The following is a 24172-nucleotide window of genomic DNA, read 5'->3' on the forward strand; positions in this document are numbered from 1 at the left end:
GGGAAGAGATGCTGTATTGAACTCCTTAGCTTTTCTCCCCTGGGAGTCAAAGTCTCTACAGTCTCCAGATAAGGGACCAACAAATGGCGCTGAGATGTTTATCTTACCCTGAGCTCTTTCAAACACCCAGGCACTTGCACACCTATGCTATTATCTTGTTCCTAGGCTTTTGATAATCTCAAAGAAAGCTCAAATGCTGCCAATTCTGGTATTTTAACTTGTCTTATTTTGCTACAGGAATAAAATATTCTAATTCTCCTCTTCTCATAATGTTTCATTATTTTGCCACTACTTTATTTAAAAAAAAAAGTCATGGTTATAGAAAAACCCAGATATTCTAGGAACTTATCTTTGTGCCAAATGAGAAATTACTGAAATGTCACACACTGAGGGATTATATTTAGGTTGCACTGAGCCTTGATGTACATGAGTAATGCAACCTTTTATAGTTGGGATAAATTTAATTCTCCAGGCTGTAATTTCCTCCAGGATTCCAAGTGTAAATTCACAAAGGGAAAGCCAAATGCAGCAATTAATGCGTTCCAAACCATGTGTTCCTCTTGGTACGCTTCTGAGAACTTCCTTAAAAGTGAACAAAATCAGACACTATGAACACTCACAAAGAGCAGAGGTGTCTGACATCCCTCCTCTCATTCCAGGTAGAGCTCCCACAGCCTCAGCCATCATCCCCAGTTTCAACATACGAGAAATTTTATCATCTAAAAATACATAATGGTGACACATTTCTGTTCAGTGTTTAACTTACTATGGTTTCAAATACAGGTTATTAGCTCACAGAAACCAGCACAGATAGCCCTGAAAATATGTTCACCTGAAACGATACCACTTTGCATTTGACTATTACTTTAAAACTTATGATGAATATTCCTCACAACTGTTTTGAGAGGTACAAAGACAAGAAATTATTTTTCCTGCTATTTCTCACTACAAAACAAAAACAGCAGTGACTTTTGAGATCTCAGTACTTATTAATGGAGGAGGGACTGAGCGCTGCTCCTGCTTCGCTGGCAGCATACTAACTGTCTCATTTTGGATACACGAAAGGCTGATGCTTTTTTAGCTTCAATCAGTGAGTGTGAAAGAGGCTAAGATTTCAAATGTCAGTTTGAAACTATTTTGTCTGCCCATCAAGTAGTTAAGGCTCTAAAAATAAGCACTGGCCATCTGAGATGACTTTGGAATACTAACTCATTAACTGCATTTACTATTTGCTAACATGCAGCACTGCACACATGAGGTTTTCCTACAGTGGTGCAGATACACCTGGAACATCTCTGTCTGTGTCTCATCTTCCCTTCACAATGACAACACAGTGTGTAGCAGCCTCCCTGAGCCTGATCGTTCTTCCACACTGCTATTTTAATAAGAATATACTGAACCATCATCTGTGCAGGTTAATTTATCTTATCAAAAACTTTTATTACTGAAATGTTTAAACATCTTAATCCACAGTGGAAAATGGATAAGAGCAGACAAGTTTTCTAACTTCTCTCTGCATGTAAGGTCTCACTCAGGCATTGTAAGTGAAAGTCCAAGTGAAGGTGAATGATGCGTAACGGGACCCACATTTCCTACAGTCAGAATCCAACAGACTGACTTTTCCATCTCAAGACTCTTTGTCATCTCCCTTTCTGTGCTGTTAGCAAACATCTCAAGCCAACACTTCCTAATTTTGTGCTTTTTCTAATCCCGAAGCTCTGCTTTATTATAAAAACTATAACCAAGAAGTATGAAGCATGTAAGATATCTAAATAAATATAACTGAAAACGGTAATAAGGATCTTAGCTTCCTTAAATAAGTCCAAAAGTAATGCAACTCTACTTTAAAATTTCCTATTTTGTATGTTAGCCCCATTAAAATGTTATTTAGAAGCGCAGTTTTGCATGAGTGAGACAGAAACATAGAAGTAGATGGGTTTGCATGCTTCCGTCAGGAACAAGAGTGTAAACCTTTGTGAAAAAACAGCATGTGAAATTCCAGTTGAGGAAGAGGCTGTAAGAGTAAAAGGCAATAAAGCAAGAGCTCCAGAAAATAGTAAAGGTAAATCAGCCCAGGAATCAGAGGACCTGTGGCCTGTGTGCAGCAGGTAGGTCCAGGGCCAGGATACAAACAAAACAAACAAATATGCATTCAATGGCTGGTTCCTAACAGCAAGAATAGAGAGGGGGAAAGGTGCTGACCCCAGCCAGCCAGGGACACTCACCTATGTGTGTCTGGGCCATGACGTCAGCCAGCCTGTGGGCGGCCCCACTGCCTCCACTCTGTGTAGACGAGGAGGAGGTGGTGGATGTGGTGGAGCCATGAATGGCCTGGCTGATCCAGTGCTCCATGTTGATGCTGCCTTGGCTGGAGGTGGGGGTTCCCTGTGAATCGCCCTGCACTGAGCCTTCATCTTCTGAGCCAGAAGAGGTATCTACACAGAAAAAGAGATGAGATCTGCTGATACTACAGTGATGAAACACCAAGTCACTCCTATCCATACACAACTAACTCTTCAACAACATTTTAAACATTCATGAAAAGTTTTAATCACCTTTTGAGTAATACATTTTTTTTGTCTGCTGAGCTTAATAGCCAAAATATCTTGTACATGTTATAAAACATTTATTTTGACATTGTAACACTGGACTGAGATACAACAATTTCTTTCATACAACAGTTTAGGAAGAAACTGGCCTATGTTTTCCAGTGTATGTGTGTAATACTACACTGCCTCTACAGGAGCTAGAGCCTCAGCCAGCCCCTTTTATTTTTATTTAAGTTAATCAGATCAGGCTTGAACCTGTGATCCCCCTGCCTCAGCCTCCCAGCACACTCAGATAAAGAAACCTTTCTTTTGCACATGCATCCATCAAGTGAGCAGACTAGACAGTACTTTAATGCATGTGATGTGTTTGCTACTTTCATGTGTCTCATAATGTGATTTTTTTTTTTAGCTCTCAGTAGTCCTGAAATGTTTTCCTGAGCTATAATTTATTTTTAGGCTCCTGGTGAATACAGTATACCATGTATCTAAAGACTGAGCTATTGATAAAACAGTATGGAAAGAAGCATGCATCCTACAAGCACTGGTTTTCACTTCTCCACCTACCTGCATCCTGTTGGCGTCTACACCTCTGCTTTTGGTGCATACCAATGTAATCACATTACATTGTACTGTGTGTTTAGTTTTACAATACTCACTTCTTATGCATTTTTCTCATTATTTAGCTGACTTATTTCTCTTGCAAATTAGATAACATAGGGTGAGATAAAACATTAATTTTTCTACTGACATTAATGTAAATATGTTACACTAAATAACTTCAGTTGGCCACAAGGGTTTTAAGAATGAGTTATTTAAACATCTGCTAGTTAAACACCTTAGGATCTGCCCCACAGGTGTGTTAAGAGACATACGAGGGAGCAAGAAGGCAAGCGAGCTGCTATAGAGCAATTAACAGGAGTAAGAGGAATGATGGCTGAGATTGAGAAAGAGGATTTGTAAAAGTACAACAGTAATTATAGAGAATATCTATACTATTATTTGTCATGTCACACAAACTCATCCTGTGTAGAAATTTTTGGAAATTTACTTGTCAAAAGTTAGAAAAGTTAAATAATATTAGGAAAGTTCTTCCAGTGTGCCTTTTATTTAATATATTTATTTATTTAGGGAGTAGCAGGAATCAAACCCAGGACCTCATGCTTGCCAAGCAGGCACTAGGCTACTGCGTTAAATTCCAGGCCCACCAGTCTGCCTTTTGATGTAACAATTGCTATGAAAATGCAATGTACATGAAATTTAATTTATACATTTTGTATATCCAGACTTAAGACTTCTGAGAATGCATGCATTCACATGTTCATTCCTAACAATCATGTTCCAAGAAAGTCTCCTCACAGCCTTTTCCAAACAATCTTTCATTTCTTTTCACAAGAAAATGTCAGAATAACCTTCATCAGATACATACAAAAATTTGTCATAAGACTGTAGCAAAAGCATCATATAAAAATGGATCATTTATATGATGCTAAAAAAGCATCATATAAAATGGATCACACACCATGAACAAGTGGTGACTTATACTGTGAAGAGGAATTATAGTTAACTTATTAAAAAGTAAATTAATGTTAACACAGCATTTTGATAGAATCAAAGGACTAAAATCTCATTTAAAAATACACAGAAAAAGTGATAAAATTTAAGAAAAGTTCAATATTGAAATTATAAAAAAAACCTGGAATTGAAGGAAATTTCCTCAACTTGTTAAACAGCATTCAAGAAAAACCCACAGCTAATAAGATATTTAATAGTAAAACATTAAACAAGATTGAGGACAAGGCATAGATGTTTCCTCTTACCACTTATATTCAATATAATGCAGGCTTATTTCTACTTGTAAAATAATTAGTAAGAAGTCCAGATTAGAAGTCCAGATTGTTCACAAATGATCTGTATCCCATATGTAGAAAAATACAAGGAATCCACAAAAATATTCTTTTTCTTTTTCTTTTTTTTTTTTTTGGTACCAGGGATCGAACTCACGACCTCATGCTTACTAAGCAGGTGCTTATGCCACTGAGCTAAACCCCCAGCCAAAATTTTTAAGAATTAAAAAAAAATCATCAAGATTACAGCTAAAATGATAAATACTAGCAGTGAATAATCTTAACATTATGAAAATTTTCCTCATAATAGCACCAAAAATCAGAATACTAAAAATCAGAAAATATCACATCTAACAAAAGATGCAAGATGTACATAGTGAAAACCATAAACACCATTAACAGAAACTAAAGATCCAAGTAAAGAGAATTTTAATAAAGAGATAATCATGTTCATAGACTAGACATCTCAGTATTGTCAAGGTGGCAACTATACTCAAATTGACTCATAAATCCAAGGCAAACTTTAAGTAAAATTCTAGAAGACTGTTTTGTATCTGTAGAGATTAAAAGCAAATTCTAAAATTTATTTTCAATGGCCAAAGCCCAAGAATAGACAAAACAATTTGGAAAAACTTGAGAACAAAGTAGAGGACTTTACTAATTGATTTTTAAAATTCTTAATAGTTCTAGTAAAGATTGTGGTAATAAAGGCACAAGAACAGCATATATATCAAAGCAAACAACTGAATCCAGAAATAAGGTCTTATTATCTATAACCCGTTTTTGTCTGATAAAGGTCCAGAGACAATTCAGTTAGAAAGAGACGGTCTTTTCAAAGGTTCTATGGAAACGAGGTATCCACATACAAAAATCAAAAACAAAAAGAAAACCCAAATATCACTTAGACTCTATGTCTTGCTGTACACAACTCAAAATGGATCACAGTGACAAATAAGACAACTAAGATAATGAAGCTTCTAAAACTTCCAGAAGCACAATACATAAAATAAAAAATAAATAAACTGATGAATTAGATTTCACAAAAATAAATCTCTCAAATTTAAATCTAGCTTTTTCCTTCAAGTAGTATTACAACACAGTGGCTTATAATCACACACATGCTTATTATTTTACAGTTCTAGAGTCTAAGCTCAAACTCCAGGTTCTGATAGGGCCAAACTCCCAAACACTTCAAGGACAAATCCCTTGCCTACCTGCATCCTTGGCCCACACAGTCCCTTCATCTTCAAAGTACATTATTCCAACCTCTGGTTCTTCCTTTCTTTGCTTTTGAAAGCTGTCCCCTTTCTCTTATCAAAATCTTTCTTTATTACAGCATATTTGGTTAATCCAGGTCTACCTTGGGCTGGAGGTGTAGTTCAGTGGTACAGTGCTTGCCTATGCAAGGCCCTGAGTTCAATCCCCAGTACCAAAAAAAAAAAAGAAAGAAAGAAAAAGAAAAATCCAGGTCTACCTCTTTGATGCAGGATAACTGTTCCATCTCAAGATCTTTTACAGTCATACCTGCAGAGTCCCTTTTATAAAGTAACATAACGTTTTTACAAGTTATGAAGGATCAGAGCAAGGATACCTTTTGGGGGGAGCAAGGAGGTATGTTATTCTTCTGACCCCCACACCCCATTGAGAAATGAAAAGATAAGCTAGAGTTTGCAAACAGTATATAAAAATAGAATTTAAAACCCAGTAAGATGAAAAAGAACTAAGTATACTAAATAGTCAAAATATCTGAATAAACACTAGGAAATTTTTTTACAAATGACTGCTAAGCACATTAAAAGAGATTTAGCATCATTATTTGTCAAGGAAATAAAAATAAAAATCTAATGGCAACTGTTATGGTTCAGATTTACAATGTCCCCCAAAAACTCATGCACTCAGAGGCAGAGCTTTCAGAGTGACTGGATCATGGTGGTGGTGGGGTACCCTCCGAAGTGGATTCATCCGCTGAAGAATTGAGAGCTGAGTGTGCTGTCAGGAGGCAGAATCTGGCCACAGAGGCAAATCCCTGGGGTTTGCCCCAGAAGGCATAGCTCCCTCCTTGCTCTTCCCTTCACTCTCTGCTTCCTGTCTGCTTGTGGGTGAGCAGCATCCTCTACCAGACCCTTCTACTATGAGCTTTCGGCACTAGAGATGCCAAATATGGGCTGAAACTTACAAAACTTGAACCAAAATAAATCTCTCTTCCTTTAAATTGTGGAGTTGGATATTTTGTTCCAGTGATGAGAAAGTGACCAAAATGCATACTATTTTTTATTCACTAGAATGACTATCAGGAAAACACAGACAAAACAGCAGCTGGTGATGATGTGGAGAAACTGGAATGCTTACACATGGCTGATGAGAGTGTAAAATTGTCCAGCCACTCTGCACAATATTATACTTTGGCAAAATATAGCTATTACTGTTAAGTCACTTTCTTGTCACTGAGATACAGAATATCCAACACCAACAATTTAAAGAAGACAGGTTCATTTTGGCTCACATTTTAGAAGTTTCAGACTTTGCATGGTCAGTGGCATGGTACAAAGGCCTGAGCTGAAGTAAGCTGCTCACACCTTAGGTAGGCAGCAAGCAGAAAGTGGAGGGAGGAATCTGGGAAGGAGTTACACCCTACCAGGTCACAGACCCAATGACCTGCCTCTTGGGACCAGGCCTCACCTCCTCATCACACTCAACTATGTGCCCCATGACACAATTAGCTTTCAAAATCCCCACCTATGAGGGCATGAAGCTTTGGGAGGACATCTAGACATAAACCATAAAAGTACACAAAAGGCAAATAAAGACTTTCAGTGAGACTCTAATTTCCACTCCTAGAAATCTACCCAAGATAAGTGAAATTAGATGTATACACAAAGAACTACACAGAAATGTTGATATAAACATTATTTGTAGCAGTCCAAAACATGGAAAAAATGTGAACAAACAGCCACTGGTCAGTGGGAAAGCAAAATGTGGTATATCCATTTCACAGAATACAGTTCAATGAAAATAATCATTTGTTCCTATGATGCCATAAGTGGACCACAAAAAATTGAAGTTTTCCATAGAATGTTCACAGTTTAGTTCTGCTAGTAACAGTTTCTAGGTTTTCATGTTTCTCAATGTTAATTCACCCTTGTTTGTAAAGAGTATTTTTACTGTAAATAAATTGACATTTTTATACCCTTGCAGGACTTTAAAGATGTCTGAGCCTTGGTGCTCAGACATGTCTATAATACCAGTACTATGGGAGGCTGAGGCAGGAGGACCATCAAGTTCAAGTCCAGCATTGGCAACGTAGTGAGACTCTGGCTCAAACTTAACAACAACAAAGATGCCAGATTCCATTGCCTGCAACCCATATTTTACCTTCAAATAAGTCATTATTTACTGCCACGACTGTTCTCCAATATGTAAAGTGTTTTTCTACTGATTACTTTTACAATTTCCTCTTTATATTTGGATTTCAACATTGCAATTACTATGGATAAAGGCACAATTCTTTCTATGCATGTTCTCCTTGGGACTCACTGATCTCTAGGATCTGAAGGCAGGGATTGTATATCAACGTGAGAAATCTGACTCATTTCTTAAAACAGTGTTTTTGGTGCTTCTCTCATTGGTATTTTCTTCTCATATGGCTTGAGATTCTCATGTCAGTTTTTAATTAACTTGTTTCTCTGTTCTTCAGTTTGGTTAATTCTTTTGGCATCTCCTCAGGTTCATGTAGCCCGTCTTCTTCATCCTGACATTAACATCAGGCACTGATGTTTCCCTGCAGTATTGTATCCTTCAGTTCCAGTCTCCACTAAACTGTTTTTTAGAGTAATTTCATATTTGCAAGAAAATTAAGAGAACAGCATGACGACAAGGCATTTACCCAAATGCATGCACTTCATTATTAGGTCTCAGCCTCCCGTGATCCTATTCCTTTGGAAGGTGAACATCCCAGTATTTCTCAGGTTTTTTCATCTGTACAGGTGAGACAGGAAGGCCAGAAGAGGCTGAAGTTGGGGATCTTCCTTCCCCAGGTTAGCCTCAAGAGTCAAAAACCCAGCAGGGTCAGTCTAGTGAGCTAGTTTCTCCTGAAGGCCACCCTTGTTGAAAACATCAGGATAAGGAGCTGGGAACTTAGCTCAGTGGCATAAGCACCTTCCTGGCAGGTGCAAGATCATGAGTTTGATCTCCCATATCACCAATAAATAAGAATATCAGGACATATACCTTTTCCCTACAGGAAATATCTGAGGACTTTTCTGATATTTATTTTGAAAACCTGGTTAATCTCCTGCAGGTAAGCTCACAACTGAGGATGGGGTATAGTATGAACAGGTCTCCCCTGAAATTTAGCTCAGACCTGTCCTCACCTGATGGCAGTAAGTCAATGCCATCAGTTTCTGCCCCACCACTGCTTACTGCCAGAGTTTCTGCTCCCATGTGTGGTGATTCCCTGATCCACATTTGGCTTTCCAATTCAGGGGCTGCAGTTTGCCCGTAACCTCAATTCTCCTAAATCTAAGATCTAATTCTTAGATCTAAGAGTCAGCAATTTTTACTTGTTTTACCTTTTCACTATTGTTTGGATGAAGCCGTGACTTCCAAGCTTCTTGAATATGTAATACCCTTATCTCTGTTATTTAAAAAACAAATGTCCCTCTCTCTGCTCAGCTAAACATTAAAACCACATTTTCATCTAGTTCTTTTTTCATATTGTCAATTTTCTGAATATTTATAATTGTATACTTAAAAGTTCTTGTTTTGCATTATATCAAACACTTAGACCAGTACTTTCCAATAGGAACATGAAAGCCAGATATGTCTATAATTTTAAAACATGTGATAGCTAAGTTAAAATACTTTAACAATTACAATTAATTCAAATTCAGCCTCTCGGGTTCAGTCTTGGTTTGCTGGTGGCCTATGCAATGTAAACAACTTCAGGTTTGCTTCATGCAGTTTTACAGTCACTTATAGTACATGTGTTAGTTAGGAACCAGATAGTACATTACAGCTAGAAGGAGAAGCCTGGGAAATTATTCCTGTAATTTTTCACATTAAAAACTAAAGGAAGAGGGTGTGGCAGCACATGCCTAATAATCCCACCCCTTAGTTTGAGATTGGAAGATTCTAAATTTTGCCCCACTTAAAAATAAAATATAAAAAGGGTAGGGGATGTAGCTCAGTGCAAAGGCTCCCAGCTTAATATTCAACACCAGGAGAAAAAAAAGGTACAAGAAAGTTCCCTCCAACAGAAGGAAGCAGTAATAAATCTAATTAACTCTTTTCTAGAAACTATGATACTGTCAACCACCAGTCATTTCATGTGGAACATATAAACTTAAAAGATAAACTTGAAAGCAGTTGTAATAACTGTTACTAGCAACTAAGGAAAAGAGATGGGAGAAAATAAGATTTTGTTCAAGTATAATAATTAGACCACTGTGAAGCACAAAATAGCATGTGAATGAAAGATTTTTTAAAAATGATTGGGACATTTATGACTGCAAAAAACTATCCTATGTAAAGGATCATTAGGACCCCTGATTGCAGTTTGTAAAATATATCTCATGGCATACATGAAAACGCTAGTTAAACAATTAAAGGGAAACATTTCACTAAAACTCGTTATTTCCAATGATATTCTTTGTTTTGCAAAGACAATTATAAAACAAGGTTTGTTTCTTATCATGAAAACTTTGCCTTTCATCATGGGAGACCCAATAATATTTCTCAGTGGATGGATTCAATTTGAAGAAAATACACACATACATTTACATGGCTTCCTGCTTCTAAAGTCATCATTTCTCCAATAAAAAATGGTTCAGGTAAGGTACACTGGGAAGCTGAGGCTAGAGGATTGCAAGCTCTAGCCCAGACTAGGCAATTAGACCCTTGTTCCAAAAATACACACATACATATATATGTATGTAGGGGTGTGTGTGTGTGTGTGTGTGTGTGTGTGTGTATTTTTAAAGCATAGAGGACACAACTTAATGCAAAAGTCCTGGTTTCAACAGCTTATACTTTCAACTTGAAAGGTACATAAATTGGGATACTTAAGAATTTGAAATATACTGATATATACCTAGTATATCAGGCCACATCTCTGGTTTGAAGTATGACTTATTTTCCTCTCTGTTTGCCAATGCTCAGGTATAACCCTTGAAATACAGTAGAAACTGGGCATGGTGACACATGCCTATAATCCCAGAACTTGCGAAACTGAAGCAGGAGGATTGCCAGGAGTTCACAGCCAAACTGGATTTTGCAATGAGTTCAAGGCCAGACTGAACCAGATAGCAAAACCCTGTCTCAAAAAACCTAAATAAATAAATAAGATTCCAAATGGTGCTGGATATGTTCATTCTTACTGCTTCTTATACGTCTCTTGTACAGGGAAAAGATAGCATTTTAATCTGTTACAAGTGGCATACAAGGTAATTTAAACCTGTAGATTGAAAAGGTTCAACAGTGACACTGCTGTGATTGGACATGGTTTAGTGTCTCCCTTTAGGCATTAAAATTAATCCATGCTGAAAAGATTAAGAAGTAGAAAGTTAAAGCAACTATGCTACTCAAAAAGTGGCACCTTTGGGAAGCAACTAAATTAAGTCATTGGGGTGGAGCCCCCATAATTAAATCCTGTGACTTCTTAACAGTGAGAGAACCAGATGAGATACATCTACACACATGCTATCCTCTTGCCATGTGATGCCTTCTGTGGACCAGGTTAGAAAGGAGGTTGTTGCAGAAAGTCTCAACTTGACTGGCTTTAAGATCTACTCAGGGATTGATGGAACACCAATCTGGTGTGTCTGTGTGGGCTATGAAGGTGACCTTGACAGTTTATGTTTGATCTCTGTTCTTTCTCTTTGCAGTGTTCCCCTACTCTGGTTTCCAGTTGCCATGAACTACGTATCTTTGCTGTGTTATGGCCTGCCACCAGGTTGCTGCTGCTTTGAAACCTACTGACTATGGACTGAATTCCCTGAACCATGAGCTACATATACTAGGGGAAGGGTGGGGAAGTGTGTATGGGGATAGTGTCTCAATGCTGGGAAAGCTGACTAATACAGAGACCATCATTAGATATGGACTTTGCCTTAGACCTCCAGAACTGTGAGTCAAAATAGACCACTTTTCTTTATAACTCATCTACTCTATAATGTTGTGTTATTTGCAAAAGAAAGCGATAGAAACAGATATAAACAATGCTGGAACAAAGACTTTGAAAGCAAATCAACAAGAAAAGTAAGTTTAATTCTTTGAGTTCCTAATAGGTGTGTGAATAATTCCACTTTGTCTTTCATTGTGGCTTTGAAGACAATGAGATATAATTTATAATTATGTATACACAGTGAAATAAGAGAGCTTTGTAGTTAAATGGAATTCAAAATTAAATAAAAGCAGTATTATATAACTGCTACAGTTCTGTTAGTCCCTCAAGGACCATGTGTTGGCCAGTTGGTCCTCAGTAGTACCAAAAGGTAAAAAGCGTTTAAGAAGCAAAGTCTGTGGTAAAGTACTTGGGGCATGCCCCATGCAGAAAAGAATTGGAGGAATTCTCTTGGGATCTGACAGATAGCTCTTGTGACCAAATCATTACAAAAAGGAAAACTGATCCCTGAACTCTTCTAGTTTCCCCCAACTCCCGTTTCTCATGTGTGCTCTCTCTCTCTCTCTCTCTCTCTCTCTCTCTCTCTCTCTCTCTCTCTCTCTCTCTCTCTTTTGCACTCATATCAACATGGTGTGATTAAACAGCCAGAAGGCCCTCACCAGAACCCACCGCAGACAGGGACTTCCTCTCGAACCTCTAGAACTGTGAGTTAAATAAATCTTAGTATACAGTATCCCAGCCTTTGGTACATTGTTAAAGCAACAAAAACATAAATGGGTAACACTTTCAACCACTGAGATCAGACGCTGTCAGACCTGTGGACCAACTGAGGCCTATCATCTGTTTTTGTATGTATAGTTTCTGGTGGTGTTCTGTGGGACACAAACATATCCACCCACTGACATGTCATCTGTAACTACCTTCCAGCCACAATGGCAGAGTCAAGTAGTTGTGAAAGAGACTTTCTGGCCTGCAGAGAGTAAAATCATTTTAAAAGTGAAGTTGGATGACCCTGATTCAAATCACTGTCTATATTGTCCAACTCAGTACAGCACCATAATGTATTCAAATTATACAGACTTAAAAATATGTATATATCAGTCTAAGTGGAAGAAAAGCCCAATTTCAATTAGAACCACAGGAATATATAATGCTTTTCGATATACAGAAATAATATTTTATAAGACTTTAAAAGAATGTATATATGAGGATCTTGATGAAACATCTAAAATGCATATTTTATAACATAGCAATGCTAATTTTCCCTCCCAGGATAACTGGAATTTCTGTTCACAGAAACATGACATATACCACCACTGATGTGAAAGCTAAAAAGAGGGTGGGTGCTGGGCAAACTGAATTCTGAAACGTGTATTGATTTAAGAAGCAGAAACAGCAAGCACACTGCTCACCTGGAGGTGTGTAGGCATCCATCGAGGTCTGCACAACCAAGGATCTACGTTTGGAAGGCATGGGCACCGCCATCTTCCTTTCTTTGTGTTTAGCAAGAGCTGCTTGAACAGCCTCTGTGTGAACATCTAGAAACCAAGAGAAAGTCCAGTTACCGCAGTGCTCAGTCAAGATCCTGAAGGAGCAAGCCTTTCTCCTTCCCTTCTGCCCCAGGCACAGTGCAGCTTCCTATGTATCTTATTGGATTTTATTATATATGCTAATATAAGTAAAAACTTTTATAGACAAGGAGATTATACAGAAACCATTGTTCATTTTCTGTTAATTAGTTCTAAATACCCTGTAATAATGTCATTCTCTTGAATGGTTTTATAGTGTCTTGATATGTTTTGGTGCTACAGTATACTAAGTTATACTCAAAGATTTCAAGGAAAGAGACACTATGGTAACTATTTTTATGTCAGGATATCTTGTGGTGAAACACTATTTTGCTTAAATGGTTATGTTTTGACCTGCGCTGTTCTGTTGTTATGCCCTTTATCTCAATCCCCTTTTTTTGTTTAATTATTTACTTTTTTCTTTTTATCTTTTTAATTAAGGGAAAAGTAAATAAAAAATAGCAGGATAAAAAAAAAGAGGTAAACAGATGGGGGGGGGGGAGGAAAGAAGTTGGATCTTCCAGCTTCAAAGTTCCTGTGGAAAGACTTTAACATTAATTCACAGACTTACAATTTTTTGTTTTACTACCAAAGAATCTATATAAATGACCAAATACTGGCTCTCATATGCTCTGCCACTTTTACAGATTTTGATGTTTAGATATTTCTGCAGGTCACACACTGAAGCCTTCAATTTATTCCAATGTTCTGTTGAAGGGAGGATGTGCACCACACAACTTGTTAGTAATGGACAGCGCTTACACTTACTGAGTGCTCAGCTATGGGCCAGGGACCGTTGTGGGTGTTTTATGGACATTAAGCCAATATGTCAATTCCACATCTATTTACTGAATGTCTGCCTTGAAAGGCAGTTTCCTATGTCCAGAAGATCCAGGATCAGACAGACACTGGGCCTCATTCTGTGTACTAGCAGGACAGGGATGGCAATCCCAACACCAGAGAGAACTGAAGCAAATGTGACAGAGATGGGCTGCATGGTTAGTCTCAATCCTGAAGTCAGAGTGTGAAATCGGGAGTAAGAATGAACGGTCACGCACAGTCCCATTTCCATTTCAGTGGGTTCTGACAGCTGTGAAGACTGCAAGAGCTGCTGAGAGCCAGTTACAAGTCACAGTCCAGACAAGACACCTGTCATGCTGTTCTCCCCAACTCTTAGAAGGGGGCACTCGGGTTATTCTCACTTCCTAAAGAAGCAGTCGGAGGTTATAAAACCTCCCAAAGTTATCCACAGGTGAGTCGTGTGGCTAGGACGGGAACCCAGAGGTGACGACCTCTAAGGTCTTTACGTCCATCACACGTACCCCTCCCAATATAGTAAGGCCTTTTATGAAGTGCAGCCATGTTTGCCCCTTCATGAAATCTTCCCCAAACTCCACCCAGTCAATCCACTTCTTTGTCAACTGGTACCAGAAAACCCAGTTTACATTATAGAACAGAGCTTAGTCAAGAGCTTAGTCAACTGCAGCCTGTGGGCCAGAATCGGCCTTCACCTCTTTTGTAAATGTTTTACTGAGACACAGCCACACCACTGATGTATGTGTAGTCCATGGCTTCTTTCCCACCATAAAAGCAGAGCTAAGAATATTGACATGGGCCACAAAAACCAATAAATAAGAAACTATTTGTCATTTGGCTTTTACAGAAAACATTTGCCACCCGCTGTTTAAAAGTAGAGTATATACTACAAAAAGTTAACTTCTTACAATGTTTAATCTTGTTTATCTTAGGGATAGACTACTACTTTTCTCCTCAACTATACTCTGTACTTTAAGACAAAAACCTAGTTTTCTGGTCATGTGTTTTTATTGAGTTCCCAGATCAAAAAGTGAAAACTGACTGACATAGTCATGGCCTAAAACTTAAGGTTTACCAAATGTGGTGAGAAAGAATATTAACTTTCCACAAAGCAAGCACTTTCAGTTTTGTGTATTCTTTCTAAAACTTCTTAGATATAACCTCAAATTTACAGAAACTCGGCAATAGTACAGATGATTCCACTTAACTTGTACTCAGATTCCTCAACTATTTACATTTTACCTGCTGCTTTCTCTCCACTCCCCCTTCTTCAGTGTTTTCTAAATTATATGAAAAGAACTTGCACATATTGTGTTCTTCTAAATGTTTCAGTGTACTTCCTAAAAATAAAGACAGTCTCTTACACAACAAAAACTTTCCTCAAAATAAGAGAAATTTAACAATGATTTAATACTATTATCTGGTCCAAAGTTTATATTCAATTAATGTTAACTGTCCCCCAATAATTTCCTTCATAATTATTTTCTCTTTGAATGTATGATCCAACCTTGGATGATTGATTGCTCTTATTTGTCACATTTTCTTTAACCTCCTTGAATCTGTAAGTAACTCAAATTTTCCAGAAATTGGAAATTTTAAAGAATTCAGTCATTACTTTGCACCCTGTCTTTCAATTTGGGATATTTGCCCATTCCTTGTAATTAGATTTAGGTCAGGCATTGCAGCAGATACACCAGACATCCATGCTCTATGAACGATGCCAACTCTGATCATTTAGTTGAAGTGGTGTCCTTCAGGGTTGTCCAGGGTAATGATTGAGAAGCAATCTGGGGCTGGGGATTTAGCTCAGCGGCATAAGCACCTGCCTTGCAAGCAGGTGGTCGTGAGTTCAATCCCCAATACCGATTAAAGAGAGAGAGAGAGAGAGAGAGAGAGAGAGAGAGAGAGAAGCAATCTGGGAGAAGATACTTTGACACATAAATATGTTCTATTCTTCAGTAATTATTCAACTTCTCTACATCCTCAAATAAAATACCATTTTAAGCAAAACAAAATTAACCATAACTTTTTGAAACGCTCACATTTTTCTCCACTGAGAAAATTTGTTATTACCCATACCTACTGTCATGGTTCTTATGAAAAGCTTGCTATACAATTGTACTTGTATACAGTGTTACTTATTACCAAATCACAGGGGTTTTTTTTTTAATTATTCTTAAGTAATTTTTTCAATATTCCTGATGAGTGACTATTTTAAACAGGAAAGTGGCCTCAGGCTAAGCAAGAAAGCCAAACTATTCCAGTGAAAATATGTGATTTTTGTAATTGGAAAATCTGAGACTATTATTCCACTGAGAAATTCTATTATATCAAGGGAGGATGAAATGGGTATTGGGGAAATCAGCATGGATTTGTGTGGGAACCCCACAATCTTAAGTGGAGAGTGTGACAACCTGAAACACTGAGGAGTACTCTAACTTGCCTGTGTTTTGCAAGCTTGAAGTCCACTACTCATTACATTTAAACATCTCCTCGAGTTAAAATTATCTTTCCAATCAGGTAAGTTATATTTTTAAACTAAATCAATCATTTTAGAAAAAATGAATATAGACAAGTACATTTTAAACTACTATGAAATTTTTTCATAAAGGTAAAAGATTTTAAAAATTATCAACATTACACACACATTTGCCAATTTTTTTTCCATGAAAACAGTAAAAGAATATTTTAAATCACAAAGAGACTAGCATGCCTTTGTCAGGAGCTGCTCCTTTGGACTGAAGTAAAAGATGCGGAGGAGTTCACCTACTGCTAACCTGCAGGAGCCAGTTAACATGAGGAAGAAATAAACAGTGCTGTAGCTATGACAACGTCAGATTGGACATCAAAACTGAGCAATGCATAAACTAACGAAGTAACTAACAAAGCTATTTTCAAAAAAGGCAACTCTATGTTCTATTTTAACCACAAACAGTAGCACAGTAAATGTTTAAGAATATATATAACACGCTGAATATTTTATCAATTATTAAATATACTGAACAATAATATTAGAGAAAATGACATAATCACACTGCCCTCCCCAACTGTATCCCAGGGTCTGACCCCTGCAGACACTTATTTAGCATGTTATCCCAATCGAAATAAGACAAGGTTTGGGAAAAGATAACTTCCTATTGCTGAAGATTAGCTTCTCAAGCATGCAGTGTAATTACAGTTCAAATTGTCCCAAAAAAGCTGAGTAAGAATCTCTGAGTCAGATTTACCTCCATATGTTTAACTGATGCACTGTTTAACAATGCCAGTCAACCCTTAAATACACAGCCTAACAAGCAATGTTAACATGTCACTTTAAAAACAGGATTAGGGGATCATCTTTTCACTATGGAAAGAAATTTTGCAATGTGACAAAAACTGAGGGATACTCAACCAAACCTATGTAACTGACTCTTCTGATTATTCTAGCTTTGCTTCTTTTTATTGCTCTCAAAAAAGCTTCTCGGTCCCAATCAAAGAAAACACCCAGTACTGATAAAAGCCTCTACAGTGCCCAGCTTTAAACTTGTATATCTAACAGCCACAGGGTCAGTGCTGCACATGTATGAGGAAGAAGAGGGTTGATGCTGCAGGTAAATGAGAGAGGGGAAGAGTGTGAGATCTGACTGCAAAACAAAGATGAAATGATGAAGTCTACCTTCCACAGGCACCAACACCACACGGTCATGGCAAAGACCACTGGCCAGTCTGAGTGTTCTGCATGCAGGGAAGGAACAGTATGTGAAGGATACACATGCTTAGACAGGAGTACTAGCTGAGAACAGGGGGGGAAAAAGACAGTTCTTAGCAACAAACAAAAACAAAGCCAGATCAATCCTAAAACAGACAGACATAACATTAAGAACTTTTCAGAGAATATGATAAACGGGTAAATAGGTTCCCTTTATTTTCATAAAATGAGCCCATGAATGAAATTTAGCAGCTGTGATGCATCAAAAACTCATTAAAGCACTTGATTAAATGCCCCACAAAATCTTAATTATGAATGTTCTGGATACAGTTTTTACCCAGGCACTTCAATTAGAAACTAGATGAGAGGCTGTGAAAGGGAAATAATGAGAAATGGAAATCTTCTACTTGTGCAGAGGTAGTGGGCAGGGTGACATACACGTGTATGTCACAGTCTCTTTTTAACGGAGTCCACAAGCATCCCAAGATAGTCACAAGATTTGCTAATCACAGGATCAAGAACTCCAATTACTATGTGAAACACAAATAGCTGAAGAGATAAAAGTCATACTAGAAGAGAAAACTGGGCTCTACAGGTAGATGTTTATAGTCTTATAGGATGGAGTTCTGTTATTTCCTAGGTATCAATAAAGACAAGTATCAAAAAACAGCCAAATATGTTTTAGCCTATCAAGACGCTAGTAAGTGGCAGTTCATACTTCTGTGTAAATGGTAAATCATTTGAGTTTGAAACCTCAAAGAGACAGTAAATATTACCAAAGCAAAGAGAAAAGGAGGAAACATAAAACCAAAGAAACGAAGTGAATTAGAAAAGGACCCAGGAATTAAGCAGGTGTGGCTGGACTACAGGCTGCCAGGGGACAAACAGCAGGGTATGAAATAATGGACACCATATGGCAGCTTTAGGAGGACTGATTGTACCCTGGAGCCTCAAGGACAACATGCTGCCTTCTAAGGGCTGGGAGGTGCACTGGCAAAGCTGAGTTAGGTGTGGAGGGCTGCTGGCAACCAAGTGAAGCAGGAGATAAAAATTCAGACACACTGCAGAGACCACCAGGACCAAACTGTAAGCCCTTGCTCATGAAGCACCTCCTACAGACTCCAGTAACAGTGTAACAAGGAAGGAAGGAAGGAAGGAAGGAAGGAAGGAAGGAAGGAAGGAAGGAAGGAAGGAAGGAAGGGAGGGAGGGAGAGAGGGAGGGAGGGAGGGAGGAAGGAAGGAAGGAAGGGAGAGAAAGAAAGAAAGAGAGAAAAAGAGAAAGAAAGAGCGAGCAGCTCAGAGAAAGCAACAAAGCTTGAATTTGAAACTAAGCAGCCATAATTTGATAGTAGTGACACAAAGTAAATCTTTCTTGTCCTATTCTGCTATAATGGTTGATGAGTTGTTCACTTTAGGCGTTTTATTCTAATAATCCAAAAATATTCAGCTAGAAAGAGAAAGGATTTAAGATCAGTTGCATGCAGCACTGAATAAACAGACCACTATTGTCAGTAAATAATCTGTTCCATCCTCTTATGCTCATAGTGTTGGATAAATTACATTAAGAGATAATTCTCCAGCAATATTTCAGAGAGTACAGAAAATGACAATGAACTACTTAGCATGTCATACAGTGCTGGAGAAAATGAAACTATTATCTCTTTTTGCAAGGGATTATTAAAAGCTTAGTACCACAGTGCAAGCATTATGTACCCATCCCAAGCATGTCTCAATTTTCTGGAAACATCTCTTCCTAGAACAATCAGTGTGCATGACTGGTATGTAAATCTACTCCATCTCCTCTTATCTTTTTTTTTTTCAATTTTTTTATTTAAAGAGAAAGAAACAAAAATACATGGAGATAAAGAGGGTAGAAATAACACAGAAATACAGAAAAATAAACGGTAAGAAATCACCAGTTGATATGTTACATATTGTCATCTTAGAAATAGCTATTCAGGTTACAAAATTAAAGTATGTAAAATGACATTCAAATAGTGACACTGCCAACAGTTCTGCTCAATGATCTAACAAAAACTTAGTAATATGGTTATCAGTCCTCCACACTTGTTTTTTATCTTAAAGAGCGTAAGATTAAACATATCAAAACAGAACAAAACAGTTCAAGAAAAAAACAATTTAAAGAAATACAGATTTCAAAGCAAGTCCACTGGAGATCTTCACTGTTTATCTAATTGTCTCTAGTTTCTTCCAAATAGCTGTCCCCATCTTCATGCATATTAAATACATATTTTATATTATAGAACTAATCAAATCATTACAGGATGATGAAGGCTTTTTTAGGTCTTCAAGATCTGATATTGGGAAAGATAATAATAGCTACCATCGTATCTCTCATTCTCTTCATAGTAGCTGTCCTTATCTTTACATATGCTGAAATTGAACTTTAGAGACTAGACTAATATCACTCTGATCAGTGATTAATAGTATTGCTAGATTTTATATCATAATGCTACAAAATTAGCATTGGGTTTCTTAGCGTCTCTTCTTCAGAGTATCTGTTCATTACATCTTGCATTATATAATCTGTTCCCATAAACAGTTTTTTAAAAAATCTTCTCATGTGTGAATTTCTACATGTATATCTATCCTCTCTGTATTATAGGAAAAACAAATCATAACAAGACAACAAAACAAATTCCTAGAAAAACATGCAATGAAAAAGACACATAAGACCACAATATTAGGTGATCTACTGTAGTTACTATACTTTCTCTTATTTTCAATAGATTTGTCCACATCATTGGACCTAATATAGTTAAACATAGTATTACCTAGCTATTTTTATAAAAACACAACTTTGAAAACATTGTAGGACTTGAGAGCTGTTAATAATCAATACCAGTATGGATATCTTTTACATCTTATCATCTTCAGAGTAGTTGCCTCTACTTTTAGGGTTGATACTATCAAGTATATCAAATTCAAATAAAATCAGCCAAGGCAAAACCGAGGTCTTATGAATCGAATTCAAATAAGATCAGTCATAGTAAGACAATGTAAGTAATACAGGATTTCAGTTTAAGTTAATAGGAAATTAAGGATAGTAACCATTGTATAACCTGCTATTTTGGGGACAGACGTCTGTGCCCTCAAATCTGATATTAGTGGACAGAACAAATTAAATTCAAACTAAACCGGGCAATAAGACTACTGTGTCTTTTAAATCTTGATACACTATTAACAATGACCTCTGCCTTTTTTTATAGTGTATCAAAGCTATCTATACTAAAGACTTTAGCTTACCGTCTCTGCCTTATGTCTGCTACTCCACTTTACTGCTATAATTTGTCCACCTTACTCCCTCATTCCACTGTCTGCCCCATTCATTGAGGCCTCTCTGCCACTGTTGCTGGAATCCTGGTATCCCTTCCTCTTTCTCTGGAATGTCCTTCAGCACTCTCTGTAGGGTTGGGTTGGTGGCCATGAACTCCCACAGTTCCTCCTTGTCTTGGAAGCATCTTATTTCTCCATTAATTTTGAGAGAGAGTTTTCCTGGGTATATGAGTCTTGGTTGTATATTATTTTCTTTCAGGACTTGGAATATTTCTCCCCATTCCCTTCTTGACTTAAAGAGTTTGTGTTGATAAGTCTGTTGTTATTTTGATAATTTTCCCATTGTAAGTAATCTGCTTCTTTTCCCTGGCTGCTTTTAATATCCTGTTCTTTTGGTGGGTTTCTGGAATCTTGATTATTATATGTCTGGGTGTAGATCTGTTTTGGTTGTAGGTATGTGGTGTTCTTTATGCCTCTTTTATCTGTATATCATTTCTTTTTGCTATACATGGGAAATTTTCCTTTAATATATCTGTGAATATTCTTTGTATTTCATTTTTGGTTGCTCCTGCTTCCTCACTAACATGCTTTATTCTTAAGTTATGTATCCTTTTGTCATCTTCTAGCCTTTGAGTTGTTTCTTTCTGGTTCCTTGTTATTTTTAAGAGGTCTTTTCTTTCACGATCATATATCAGAAATCTCTCTTCAAGTTTCAAAAGGCTAACTTTAGTTTCTGTCAAGGCATTTTGCCAGTGTTCAATGGAGTTTTAGTTTCTTGGTATTCTCTTTGGATCTGTTTCATGTATTTTCTTATGTTTAAATTCTTCAGAAATTTCTTTTCTTTTCTGATTTCCTCCATTCTTCCATCTGTGTTCTCTTGGGTGGGGCTTGTCATTTAATTAATCTCTTTATATCTTGCCTCACTTGGATCAGGAGTACAACTTTAAATTCATCTATGAGGTCATGGAGGTATTTTTTTATTTCGGCTGATGCTGTGTCTAGTATTGGATGGTTACTGTGCTGGTTCTCTTCTGTATTTACTTCTCCTGGGCTTATTTTCTCATGTTGGGCAGCTGGAGATTTTTTTTATTTCTATCTCTTGTCATGTTTCTGGTTTCCTTCAGACGAGTGTCCTGGGGATCTCTGGCCCTCTCTGTATTGCTTAGGGCCTTTCAGAAGCATGCTGACTTGAGTTTTTGCTGTCCTCCCCAATTTGCTGTTATCTGGGGTAGGCATGGATGCAGGGACAGTGCAGGCTAGCCTCCAGCCTCTGTGCCAGTCAATCTGCAAGTTAGGCTGTACTTTGTGGATGTCACAGAGTCACGACTATTTTGTATCTGCTTATTGGGTCCCAACTGGAGGTTTGCTTCAGCCCCAGCAGATCCTGCCAGTTTTCTCTGTGCCAGAAGCAGCTGACTAATGTCACTGTGGCACAGGGCTCTGTCCAAATCCCAGCTGTCCTCTATCAGACCTCTCTGTGCCAGGAGCGACTATCTAATGTCATTGTGGCACCCGGTCTGCCCAATTCCAAGATGTCTTCCATTAGTTCTCTCTAGGTCGCTGACACCGTCACAGTGCCAGGCTCTGCCTAATTTCAAGATGTCCTCCACCAGACCTCTCTACGCCAGGGGCGACTGTCTGATGTCACCGAGCCGTGGGCTACGCCCAACTCCAAGATGTCCTCCACCAGACTCTCCAAGTTACTGATGTCGCCGTGGTGGCGGGCTCTGTCCAATTCCAAGATGTCCTCCAGCCAGCCACAGCAGCTGTGGGACCCAGTCCCTAGTACTCACCAGGACTCAGTGCAGGTCTTCCTCTTGGGTCTACTGCACACTGCACTGCTTGCCTTCACTGCATTCCCGACACAGTACGGGACAGTCAGAAAACCGCACGGTGTTCGGCTTCAGAGCTCTAGAGCTTCTCACAATCTCCTCTGGTGCAGCCGGGCGGTCCTGGCTGCTTCGAGGGATCCCGGGTCTCAATTTCCAGCAGCTGCCAAAAGCCAATACAGCTTTTCCTCTTGGATCCACTGGTCAGTGTGCCACGTTTAAGGTGCGGGATTTGCAGGCTCCCATTATCAGCCACCGCAGTCTCAGCATGACCTTAAATCCTCCAGCCCATTCATCTGGCCCTCTCCATGTTGTCACATTCTAGCATCTAATATGATTTCTCCGGAGAGACTCTCCGCCCAATCCTCTAGCAAGCCATCATTTTTGAAACTCCTCATCATCTCATCTTACTGGGTGGAAAGACAGACCTTCCCCTACTGTTTGACTCACGAGCATTTATCTACTAGGACTCCCTCAAACATACATTCTAAACTTTCCTTTCCATTTAATTCCACGAACCTTATAAGGTTCTGTATTACAGACAGGACGCTACACGGGATTTAGCAGCACAAAATAGGATACTGGAGAACAATAGGATACTGGATTAAGAGTCCAAGCTTCTGCATCAGTCCTGGCTTTATCAGTTACCAATAACATAGACACTGAATAAAATTTTAACCCCTGTAAACTTCACTTGAATCACTGTAGAGTTGCCAAGAAAAATTATGTAAAATTCACAAAGCATATCAGTAGGTACTTGTCACATAGCAAGCACTCAATAAGATAGTTACTTTCATTAATTTTTGAAGCAATGCATTTATTACAGTGAGTCTGCAAAACAGAAAAGCCCAGAGGGATTAGATTGTTGAGTGACCCCACTCGATCCTCAGGTACTATACCACAAATTCTTGGAATGGTGCTACCATGGAGCACACATTGTCTCCAGTCACCTGGGTAATGTGGATTTACCTTGATGTGATCATTCATGCATGGCATACACTGCAGACCACAAGAAAAACCTACTAACACCACATTATATACCAACAAAGAAGCCAGGCAACAATATTCATTCTCTCTTTACAGCAGCCACAGCTAACACCACAGCAATCACCAATAGCCTCTGATCCATACCTTAAATGTATGGATAAAATATCACTGAGTTATGTATCAGTCCTCTCCTTTCATGAGATGCCTATTTTTTGCCTCTGCATGTCAAAAAGCCTCCATATGGCCACCGGACAGATGTAAGCTGTTGAAGTACTAAATAGATAACCCCACTTCTCTTCTTGCTTTTAAAAGATTACAATTTGTTTCACCCTGGAAGGAATTAGTATTCTGAAAAAGACACGCAATAGGATTTTAAGAGATAAAAATATAATGAACTAGAACACGTTCAACCTGAGTGAAAGCTGAAGCTTTCTCACTTCTTACTTTGGATGTCACTACTGCTGTTACTAGTGT

At 38.1% G+C, this 24172-nt stretch overlaps 1 protein-coding gene across 4 annotated transcripts in view; it reads right to left on the reverse strand.

Moving 5' to 3' along the window:
* Window positions 1-24172, reverse strand: part of Dip2c (disco interacting protein 2 homolog C) — a 419016-nt gene that overhangs the window by 145888 nt on the left and 248956 nt on the right. For all 4 annotated transcript variants that reach the window (XM_063260126.1, XM_063260125.1, XM_063260124.1 and 1 more), the window contains 2 exons: window positions 12926-13051; window positions 2226-2435 (listed from right to left, as the gene is read on the reverse strand). In XM_063260126.1, the coding sequence (XP_063116196.1) occupies window positions 2226-2435; window positions 12926-13051 (336 nt within the window). The remainder of the gene's footprint in view (window positions 1-2225; window positions 2436-12925; window positions 13052-24172) is intronic.

This window comes from Cavia porcellus, unplaced genomic scaffold, assembly GCF_034190915.1.
Source record: "Cavia porcellus strain 051 isolate PalLab524CR breed Dunkin Hartley unplaced genomic scaffold, mCavPor4.1 scaffold_13, whole genome shotgun sequence".
In the NCBI taxonomy this organism is placed as follows: domain Eukaryota; kingdom Metazoa; phylum Chordata; class Mammalia; order Rodentia; family Caviidae; genus Cavia; species Cavia porcellus.